Source organism: Schistocerca piceifrons, chromosome 2 (assembly GCF_021461385.2).
Source record: "Schistocerca piceifrons isolate TAMUIC-IGC-003096 chromosome 2, iqSchPice1.1, whole genome shotgun sequence".
In the NCBI taxonomy this organism is placed as follows: Eukaryota; Metazoa; Arthropoda; class Insecta; order Orthoptera; family Acrididae; genus Schistocerca; species Schistocerca piceifrons.
The window spans coordinates 868,241,653-868,253,325 of record NC_060139.1 but is presented as its reverse complement, the minus strand read 5'-3'; the positions used below and the strand labels follow the sequence as shown (position 1 = coordinate 868,253,325).

At 40.7% G+C, this 11,673-nt stretch overlaps 1 protein-coding gene across 5 annotated transcripts in view; it reads right to left on the bottom strand.

The window, feature by feature from the left end:
• Positions 1–4,575: 4,575 nt before the first annotated feature.
• LOC124774923 (allergen Cr-PI-like) overlaps positions 4,576–11,673 on the bottom strand; it is a 164,406-nt gene continuing 157,308 nt past the window's right edge. For all 5 annotated transcript variants that reach the window (XM_047249601.1, XM_047249600.1, XM_047249604.1 and 2 more), the window contains one exon: positions 4,576–5,077. In XM_047249601.1, coding sequence (XP_047105557.1) covers positions 4,656–5,077 — 422 coding nt within the window. In that variant the 3' untranslated portion in view covers positions 4,576–4,655. The remainder of the gene's footprint in view (positions 5,078–11,673) is intronic.

Below are 11,673 nucleotides of genomic sequence, written 5' to 3'. Positions count from 1 at the left end.
GCTCCAGTTTCTCAAGCTTGAGATCGAAAAGTGGCAGTACGAAATTTTTATATAAATTTGGAATCATCATATTCTTCCATATAATCTGTGTGATGTCCCCATTTCTTCTCCTTCCTCGTTCTAACAAACAACCTTGTCATCACTAGTTCTATAATTATTCCTGCCATTGTCGAAACTTATTGTCCGGTTAACATCACTAGCCCTTCCAGAGTTACCGGTTCAGTTACCACGCGTTTATTCTACGGTTAGAAGTTATTACGCGTCCGTACAGAGCAGTTTCCCCGCTATTCCAAGAATAGATCTTAATTGGCCCTTATTAGTGTAGCCTTCTGGCAAAAATATTCTGTCAAAATTTAATTTTCTTCGATACACCGAAAAGGTAATATGTAATCTTTGTTACCTGTTATGCCTGTTAGTCGTTTGTTCCCACTCTGGTAGTCTGAATCTATGTATTTCGCAAATAATTATAACAACGATGATTCGCACACCCGATCAACCACATAAACAGCGATTGGCATTAACCAGTTCTGGTTTATTCGGCTCAGCTCGTACAGCCCCATCCCTATTTGTCTGCAACAAACACATCACGTACTCTATGCACGCGTTCAAAAAATCAGCTTATGATTCCTTCAGAAATCAACTTGGAATGTGTTCAGAAATGTTCAAAAACAAAGTGGGGTGCGTTTCAAATAATTTATAGACCAATGTGGGTAGAATGCTAGATTGAAGAATATGAATTTTGCCGCCCGGAGCAGATACCTCGGTTGCCCCCCCCCCCCCCCCTCCCCCCCAGATCCGGGCCTGAATTGCCTTTTCCTCGTGTGTAACCATGCATCATTTACGGAGTTGTGAAAAGCCTATGGCAATCAGTGCGCGTGCTTACCTTGAGGCCGAAAAAGAACAGAGCGCGAGCAGTTCTGTATCATAACCAGTAAGAGAATTACTGAATGTCTCGGTATTGATGAGAGTACAATGAAGAGATTTTGAGAGAACACAGGGAAACTATCTCATGAATCACCAAAAAAGAGTTCTGGCAGGAGACAGAAGTTTATTTTGGACGAGTTTGCAAAGGGGGTCATAAGAAGGAAAGTCCACGACTTCTGTGACTATTTATTACACTGATGAGAGTCGGTGTGGTCCAAATCATCCCAGAAAGTTTTGTTGGCAGAACAAACAATGCCTTATTCACCAGAAAGTGTATACGATTATCACAGAGGAAGTGTTCAAGAGTGGAATGGCTGGGAAGGAGGAACTCGAACACCGTCCGGTTCTGGAAAAAGGGTTATAATGTGCCACATTGGGAACGAAGATGGGTTGTTGCAAAATGCTGGCTTATGTTTGTTTGGGCAAAAAGGATACGCAGAGTATCATTCTGAAATGAATGCCAGACACTACGAAGATTAGTTTAGGAGCGGTCTCGAAAAATTACCAGACAGATGTGCGATTGTTTTAGATCAGACTCCACATCACGTGATGGTAAATCCAGCGTCAGAAATCCATCTACGAAACGGAGCAAGGATTCTATTATAGAATAGATGGAAAGCAATAATGTAGAGCTTCCATCCAACGTCACATCATATGAGGAATTTACGAAAGCTGGCATCCTGGAACACGCGCGACCGCACTTCAGGGCGCAGGATCATCTTTTTGAAGGTATATTGCGATCAGTGGGCAAGAAAATTAAGCTTCTGTGGTTTTCTGTAGTGCACTGCAAATTAAAGCCATTGAACGTATTTTGGCATTTGTCAAGAACAAGGTAGCGACAGAGAACAAGAAATTTAAAATAAATGATACTATACAGTTGTGTCGCTCCGCTCTGGAAAGTGTTCTCCAAAGTGTATGGCGGAATTCAGTAAGTCATTTGTACAAACTTGAGAGCAGTTATGCACAAACAGGCTAATGTCTTGACACAGCAACAGAACCGTTACTGTGTCAAGTGCACGACTGCAATTGCAACCCTGCCTCGGGCATGGATGTGTGTGATGCCCTTAGGTTAGTTAGGTTTAAGTAGTTCTAAGTTTTAGGGGACTGATGACCACAGATGTTAAGTCCCATAGTGCTCAGAGCTATTTTTGCAATTGCAACAGCGAGGCCTCGGCTAGTAGCGAAATCGATTAAGGCATGTTTCATTTCAGTCATCATTCTTTACTGCAAAATTTATTCGAGCTAATCGACGTTTCCATTTGCTGTTGAAATGTGCCATACAAATGTTCATTTATTGTGAGCTGCTTGCATATGGAGCATTTATTTGCAACTGGCCATATTATTTTCGTCTACTCACAATGAAACCTGAACGCGGCAATGCTGTACTGGAATGTGACTACGAAGTTGCCGTTCTTCGCTGATGAACAGGCGCTTATGGCGCATTACAACAGTGGTGGCGCACTGGTGTGACAACTACGCTCCAACACAGCCATGCGTATATTATAGCTACTAACACAATCGCTTTACAAACTCCTAACTAACAAACACGAGGAGCATTCATTAGTAAAGACATACGATGTAACCAACAAAAGTTTAGTGCCTTCTCCGTCGCAATAACTACACAAGTAGGCTCAATCGCAGCGTCTTGTGTTTGACATTACAGAGATGAAACGAGTAATCAGAAAATAACGGAAATCCTCCAGTAAATAAAACAAGGTTGTGTCTTTAAACTGTGCAAAGGGAATTTTTCTCCTAACGCGGTTTTATTTTTACGCATACTTAAAGTTGACACTCGCCGAAAAAACTAGGAAAAGCACGGGTCCTCTTAAATATTACCGCGTATGTCGCCCCATTTCAACTACGATGTAATATTCATACACTAAATAAAAGTAGACATTTCCACGATTCTGGTAAGATGTAACATATCGCTGTTCGTAATGCTATGCGACCAGAATATGAACTCGAAGTCAACGGTCAAATGGCTCTGAGCACTATGGGACTTAACATCTGAGGTCATCAGTCCCCTGGGACTTAGAACTACTTAAACCTAACTAACCTAAGGACATCACACACATCCATGCCCGAGGCAGGATTAGAACCTGCGACCGTAGCAATCGCGCGGTTCCGGACTGAAGCGTCTAGAACCGCTCGGCCACCGCGGCCGGCGTCAGCGGTCAATCATTATGAAATGGATTAATAGTAATAAAGCAGTAGCAGAAATGAGGTTAGTGATAAACAAGGGAAGCGAAACGTTTGAGATGGTAACATGCTCCGAATTGTCTTCAACAGAATGGGTTTAGGTTAGGAACTGGATTCCTCGTGGAGAGGGGATGGATTGTCACGTTCCCGACCCTAACCTCACCTGCAAGTCACACATGAAAAATAAATCAATAGTACAGCAGAAAACAAGAATATGACGGCAAACATCTGGGGTCTCTTATAAAGGAAGATCATGAACTCCCTATGGATGCGTTTAGAAGGCTGGAACTGACAAAAATAGCAAGACGGTGAAGGACTTCGCGCTGTCGCTGTTCGGGACTGCTCTTCTGTCTACCTAATTTACCCTGAAAGGAACACACATCAAGGATTTACTGAATGATTAATTTGGGTCTGGGAAATGATGATGAGGAACCTCAGGCTGCGGAAGAAGAAAATGTGCATGCTGAACTGTCACCAATTGAAGGTGACAGTGGAGGTGCTGAATGTGTGCTACTGCTAAAAGACTGCATATCATTCCTCATTCTTTGAATGCTGTAATTTATGACTGCAATTATCTGGCACCTTATTTATGTCATTTCATTGTAAGCTAGCCATTTTTGTTACTGTTTTAGTGGAATAATAAAAAAATTAAAAAAGATGTGATGCTGTAAAAGGACGTTGAAAATTACATTTGCTATTAAGAGAAGATAAGGCATGAATTGGCGACGAAAGGAACATGTGGAAAACACTGACAAGAACGAAGGACAGTAATATTGGGCTTGTGTTAAGAGATTAAGATATCAGGGAATAATTTCCACGGTACCTAACAGAACTGTAGGAAGGGGCGGGGGGGGGGGGTAAAAATTTTGGCTACGGTAAGCCGCCTGCTTCGGGGTGCAGCGGTGGCGTAGAATCTGGCGCGTCGCGTGGGGCACTGGCATATTCGCCCTGTGAATCAACATGTGGCCGTTCCTTCAGCAGGGCCCGAACAGACAGATGTGGGCGGGAGTTTTCTAGTTATCGGGAGGAGGAAGAGGTTATTGTTTAACGTCCCGTCGCCAACGAGGTCATTAGAGACTGAGCACAAGCTCGGATCAGGGAAGGAAGGCGGCCGTATCATTTCCAAGGAATCATCCCGGCATTTGCCTAAAGCGATTTAGGGATATCATGGAAAACCTAAAGCGGAATGGCCGGACGCGGGATTGAACTGTTGTGCTCCTACATGCAAGTCCAGCATGCTATCCACTGCGTCACCTCGCTTGCTGCTAGTAATCGGGACCTCCAATCCTCTCACAATCTTACCGTTACTGGAATGGGAAGACACTAAAGATGTAGCGAGATGTAAAGCAATCACTGCCATGTTTATAATGCTATATTGGTAATTGTGAGTGTGGAGATGGAAGGTAAAGAACACGTCAGATTCGCTGATGGTAACATAAATCGAAAACAGCGTTTAGAAATTGAGGAAAGTCTTTTATTTGTGGTGTGTTTCTTTGGCGTACAAGAGTGTAAGCACAGTGCTGTTGGAACGGCTACCCCCTATGCACAATGGTGACATCTGCGAAGCGTACATTCGGCAGATCGAAGTCGCCGTCATGGTCGATAGGTCTGTCGAGAGGGAAACCCACAGGTCGTCCATCTCTAGGCGGGAAAGAGACTGCAGTTATGGTCGTATTCCTGCTGCTGTCGGTGGTAGCAACAGAGGTCGTGTTGGGAGCAGAGCTGATGACGACCAACAGGGACAAAGGCAGTCCAGCCGGTGCGCGGCGACCGCGCGGCAGAGCCAGGCGCTCCACGCCGCCTAGCGGCCGAACCAGGTCGTCCACGTACAGCCGCCAGCCGCTAGACAGCGCCGCCCTCGCCCGGCGACGTAGCGCCGACAGCGCCAGCGGTGGCCGGCCGTAGAAGCGCAGGTCCTTGTAAGTGCGGCGCAGTGTCGTCACACCGGGAGACACTGCACAGACGCATACACCAGTTTATTAATATAGCAAAGAAAGTTCGTAAATGAATCTGCCAACTCTGTGAATTTTTACGCGTACAGCCATCTCCATCACTTAATATCTTTTCATCTATTATAATGCTTCGGCTACTGCCATCAACAGATCAAGATTTAGAACTCACAAACAAGGTTCAGTGTCACAAGTTTTTTTTTCTTAACATATATATAAAACTGAAACTGAATTTTGTTTTACTTGTTCTAAGTTTTGATCTCATAATGCAGTACTCAAAACATTGTAATAAATGAATATATGTTTATCGATGTAGACCCCTTTATTAGCAAAACGAGCTACATAGTTCCTTTGATTCCATTTTAGTTCAAATTACACTGTACGTCATAAGCTTTTCTCGTTTGCTGCAAATGTTTGTACTGTTACGGAAAGAAGAGATAAGGACCACAACAACAAGACGGAAATTACACTCTTTTTCTGTTCTAGTCACAGTCTTATTTCGCTAAACACCAGCAATACCAAGGCATTTTACTAAAGCGCATTACCGAGGGTGGCGGAACTTTATAACAACCGCAAAAAAATTTTAAACAAACCAAAATTTCTTTAATTGTTGTGGAAAGAATTTACTTTTTAAAGAGGTACCGACGTGTAAGTAGGATCCAGAGGTTTCAATAACGTGTACTACCGGCTTTATGACCATCAGAAGAAATTGAAAAATGCAAATTTCGTTCATTTCAGTTGACTTTTACTTTCAACCTACTTTTTAAAGAAATATTGATGTGAAAGTAAGGACCTCAACTTGGAAATATCGATACGACATTCATTGGAGAAGTGACGTCTACTACTGAGACAAACTTTCGGGTTAAGTTTAACCGAAAAATTTAAAACACATATAGAATTCGGTTTCTGAAAGTATTTGTATCGAGTGTAGCCATGTATGGAAGTGAAACGTGGACGATAAATAGTTTAGACAAGAGAGAATAGAAGCTTTCGAAATGTGGTGCTACAGAAGAATGCTGAAGATTAGATGGGTAGATCACATAACTAATGAGGAGGTATTGAATAGAATTGGGGAGAAGAGGAGGTTGCGGCACAACTTGACTAGAAGAAGGGATCGGTTGGTAGGACATGTTCAGAGACATCGAGGGATCACCAATTTAGTATTGGAGGGCAGCGTAAAAATCGTAGAGGGAGACAAGAGATGAATACACTAAGCAGATTCAGAAGGATGTAGGCTGCAGTAGGTACTAGGAGATGAAGAAGCTTGCGTAGGACAGAGTAGCGTGGAGAGCTGCATCAAACCAGTCTCAGGACTGAAGACCACATCAACAACAACATGAAATCCGGTAGAAGAAATCATTAAAAGCAATAAATATTTGTTTCAGGATTTCAAAATATAAAGTAGTCACTGACTAGGTTACAATATTCCGAAAGGTGGACGTAAAACTACCACCCTCATCACCCTTTGTATTGGGTTAATCGTGTGACTAGAAACGTATATGCAACACACTACCGTCTGCATCTGTGGGTATGCTATGATTTCTTTATTTTTTGTAGTACTCTCTCCTCTGAAATGCAATATTTGTGCTTGGTATTCCAGTTAGGTCGCCTCTGAATTGATTATATATACTATAAGTTACACAGTAAGCATGACGGCGTGCTGCCAAATCGCGTCTTGCCAAACTGCTAAGGGAAATAATAAAAACTGGCCGAAGTAGTATATCTGTGAAATTTTGCGAGGCTGTTGCAGACCTTAGCCAGTTCTACTGTAATATGGACATATTTGAGATTAAAGACAAGTTCCAACTGGTGTGACAAGAGCATCGTGTTTGCAGCAGAAAAAGAGTCACTTCGAATAAGAATGAGAAAAATGTGAAACAGGACATTCGCTTATCGTACCTTAGCTGCTAAACGTGCGTCACTGGCTGTTACCACATTATTAACTGGAAGGCGTCGTCATGAATCTTTACTTATCACCTCGAAAATAATAGTTACATAATTAATTTTTATTTATTTTTAAGTGCATGTTTGCATTGGAATATTCGCGCCATCGCCATGTTTTGATAACACTTGGTTTCAGAATCATGAAAGAAGGTCGTATACGTTGAATAGATCTGAAGAAACCAGAAGGTTTCAGACAAGATTACCTGACGGCAAAACAGAGATTTCGAAAAAAATGTTTTGAACAGCAAAACATTTGCAGGAGCAAATGTCGACTCTGACCGTTATGAACTGCAGATCTACACTGAAGAAATTTCAGGATGGTAGGAAACTGAGGATATGCTACCTGGATAAATTAAAAGAATTGTTGAGAGCTTCAAAGACAGAATTGAGTAACAATTGACTGAAACAGAAGAATGGAATACAATATAAGACAAATGGATAGCTTTAAGGGATGAAATAGCGAAGGCAGTAGATGATCAAATAGGAACAAAGACAAGGGCCAGTAGGAATCCCTAGATAACTCAAGAGATAATTAAATTATTGACAAAGGGAGAAAACACAAAATTGCAGGAAGTAAAGTAGTGAAGAGGGAATATAAACCTCTAAAAAATGAGATTGACTGGACGTGTAAAACGCAAATCAGAAATGGCTACAGGACAAATGCAAAGCTGCATAAGCCTACATGACTATGGGAAAAGACAGATGACACCATCATGGATATTAAAGAAACTACGGTAGGAAAGAGATGCGGCTCTGTGAATACTAGGATTTCAGATGAGAAGACAGTACTAAGCAAAGGAGGTAAGGCTGGAAAGTGGAAGGAATTTACAGAAAGACTATAGAAAGTAAAGTAATCTGAAACAATGTAATGGAAACGGAAGAGGAGATAGATGAAGACGAGATACGTCATGATGCTGCCAGAAGAATATGACAGAGCTCTGAAAGACCTAAGTTGAAAGAACGCCCTGTAGAAGACGACATTCTCTCAGAATTATTAAGACCTTTGGAAGAACTAACTATGACAAAACTACTCCATCTGGTACGCAAGATATGTGAGACATACAAAATTCCCTCAGACTTCAAGAAGAACGTAATGACTTCAACCCAAGGAAGGCAAGTACTGGCAGGCATAAATGTAAGTGAAGCATCAGTTTAGTAAGTCATTGCTCATAATACTAACAGAAAATATTTGCAGGAGAATGAAAAGACTGGGTGATGCCAAGATCAGAGAAAGCCATTTGGATTTCGGAGAAATGTTGGAAAATGCGAGACAATATGGACCCTATGACTACTGTAGAAGATACACTGAAAAAAGCAAACCTGCGTTTATAGCATTTTGTTTGATAATACTGACGGGAATAAACTCTTTCAAAATTCTGGGATAACAATTTAAAACACAGGAAACAAAAGCTGCCTGCAAGTTTGCAACTTGCACAGTAACAATACTGCAGTTATTAGAGTCGAAGAATATGAAAGGGAGGTAGTAGGTGAGCAGAGACTACGAGTTGTAACGTTTGTTTCAAGTAATTCAATCCGTAAACTGTACAAGAAATAAAGTAAACCAAGGAGAAATTTGGAAATGGAATTGAAATTCCAGAAAAAGAATTAAAAACTGAGAAATTTGGAAATGGAATTGAAATTCCAGAAAAAGAATTAAAAACTATCATGTTTGCTCATGACAGTATAATTCTATCAGAGATGGCAAAGGGCTTAAATTAGTTGAACTGAATGGATAATGTCTTGAGAAGATGTTGTAATATGAACATAAAGAAAATTAAAAGAAGTGTAATAGAGGTGCTGTCGAATTAAATCAGGTAATGATGAGGAAATAAGATTAGTAAATGAGACATTAACAGTATTAGATGAGATGCGCTATTTGGGTAACAAAATAACTGACAGTAGTCCAAGTAGTGAGGATATAAAATAGAGCCTAGCAATAGCATGAAAAGCATTCTTAAAAGACAGAAATTTCTTAACATTTAACAAGAATTTAAGTGTTTTCTGATAGTATTTGTGTGGCGTGTGAACTGTGGAAGGTAGATATTACAGATAAGAAAGTAGTATTTTTTCCAACGTGATACCACAGAAGAATGCAGAAGATTAAATGAGTAGATCAGGTAACAGTGGTACTGTTCTGTGGACTCTGGAACACCTTATTTACAACGGACATTCTGCGGAACTTTGTTTGCATCATGCGAGTGAGGTCATAGACCTAGTGACACCACCAATGTCATCATAACACTTATCGATGATGTCATCATCCTCATCAGCGATGTCGGCACTCCTTTCACCTCCTATCCCTCCCTACCTCCAGCAAATTACAGCGAAGTATGAAAAGATGAAAGAGCCACACAAAAATCCATGATGAGGCGCATAGTCCAGTTGTGCTAATAGGAAAGTAAAAATGCTCAGCTCATCCTCCTCACCCCTATTTATCTCCACCAGCCATTAAGAGTGTATATGAAAAATCTAAGCCCCAGAAATAGTTCAGTTTTACTTTAAGGCCCATTCATCTTCTCTTTCAAGCCAATCCCAGTAAAGTATTAAAAATGGAACAGCTAATCAGAAACCAAAGATGGAATAGCTCAATTGTCTTTATACCATAATCCCCTCCTCTTTCCAATCGGTCAAAGTATTGTATTAAAGTGATATGTTAAAATGGTGCCAGAAATTAAGTAAAACAATTACATAACCCACAGTTTAGAGTCAAAGATATGCATTATTTCTGTGAAAGGCACACACTACTGAAGTAATATTAAAGTGATCCCAAGGTGAAAGTAATGCATTATTCACACACAAAACATACCTCTGGCGTAATATTAAAATGACTCGATGTCAAAGGTATGCGTTATACAGGGTGTTCGGAAACTCCCGTTACAGACTTACAGGACTTGTAGAGGGGAATGAGTACATTTTATTTTGAATAGAAAACCATGTCCATAAATGTACCATTTCCGTTCTAAGACGGTTTCAGCACAGATGTGTAATACGGCCACGTCTGCTGAGGGAAACAGAAAAATCTGAGTTGCTTGTTCTGGTATGCAACAGGGTACACTGGATGACGTGTACTACTTCTTGTAGGGTCGTATGCCAAATTTAATTTACGAGACTCGTGTAGAGACAGAGGCAGATGTGCTGGTACGACTACTGGACGCTGCACTGAAGACTGAAGAGACACCAGGTGGGGTGGAGAGTGTGTATCAGAACGTTCTTCGTAGGTATAATGTCTGTAACGACGTTGGTGGTCGCCACATCGAGCCGCTGTCGTAATGCATCAATACTGTTCTGTACGAACAGTATGGAGAGTTCGTTTTATTTTTAAATAATGTAAACACACAGTGTTGAAGTGCTTCAGTGATAAATTCATGTTTCGTTATGTTTTCTTCCGAATTGTTACCTAATTATTGTATTGTGTCACACCTAATTCAGTTCCTCAAGCAGAAGTGGATGAGAAGGGAAACGGTACGTTTCCGGACATGGTTTGTAACGGGAATTTCCGAACTCCCTATATACATAAAATAGAACGCAACACACACACACACACACACACACACACACACACACACACACACACACACGTATTTAATATGTGAAATTCTGTAATCTATTTCATTCAGACTAATCATTTCCCTATGTCTTTCTCTCTCTCTCTCTCTCTCTCTCTCTCTGTCTCTCTCTCTCTCTCTCTCTCTCTCTCTCTCTCTCTGTCTCTCTCGGGACATTTGTCTTATCATTATAATATGTTACTGGGGGTACGAAATGAAAAGTAAACAATATATTAAAAAATTATTACAAAATAATTATCAGAGAGAACTTTCACAATTTATACTGTCACACGTAGTGAAAATGAAATAATTTAATATACGTTCTGCATCAATTTCCAGAACTTTTAGAAGCTCACCTATTCCAAACAGCAGTAGCTGAAATACATCTGGTGTTAGAATACTAGTGTAGATCCAGTAATATCTAGCGCCTAATGCATAACTCCTGAAGCTGTGAGGGGTGGTGTAAATTGAGACGTTTGCTTCTAATCAGTTGGACAGAAGGGTAGTCTCAAGAGACAGGTGTTGAAATCTCGAGGAAATATCGGCAAGAAACTCGCATTGGCGCAATAAAGACAAGCTGGAGCTCCTGTCTCTGTAATGGAAAATGTGTTAAAAAACATTTCTCAACCGAGAGATTTGGATGGCTGTTCTGAAAGAAAATAAACCAAGACGAAGCCAATGAAAACAATGTATTTTATTAAGGCAGAAGGCAGAGATATTGGAGAAGAAGAAGAAGAAGAAGAAGAAGATGACGATGATGAGGTAGAAAATCATGTGGAAGATGGTGATAGACATTAAGAAGAGACAGAGGGTCAACTGGCAGCTTTTATTTTCTTTTATTAATTTTTTTTGTTTAACTAGCAGACAAAACCCGTGAAACAGTATATGGCATTAGATTTGGACCAACATCAAGGGTGAGGATGACTCGTGATTCACCGGTAGATGTCGATGGTGAGTGTGGAGTGTGGATGACTGGTGATTCACCAGTAGATGTTGATGGTGATGGTTTAATAATTCGTAATGTAAGGCATCTGGAGACGACAGAATTATATTATCTATTCTTTAAAATTAAACCTCCATAAAAGAGTTACACAACATGAGATCTTCAATTT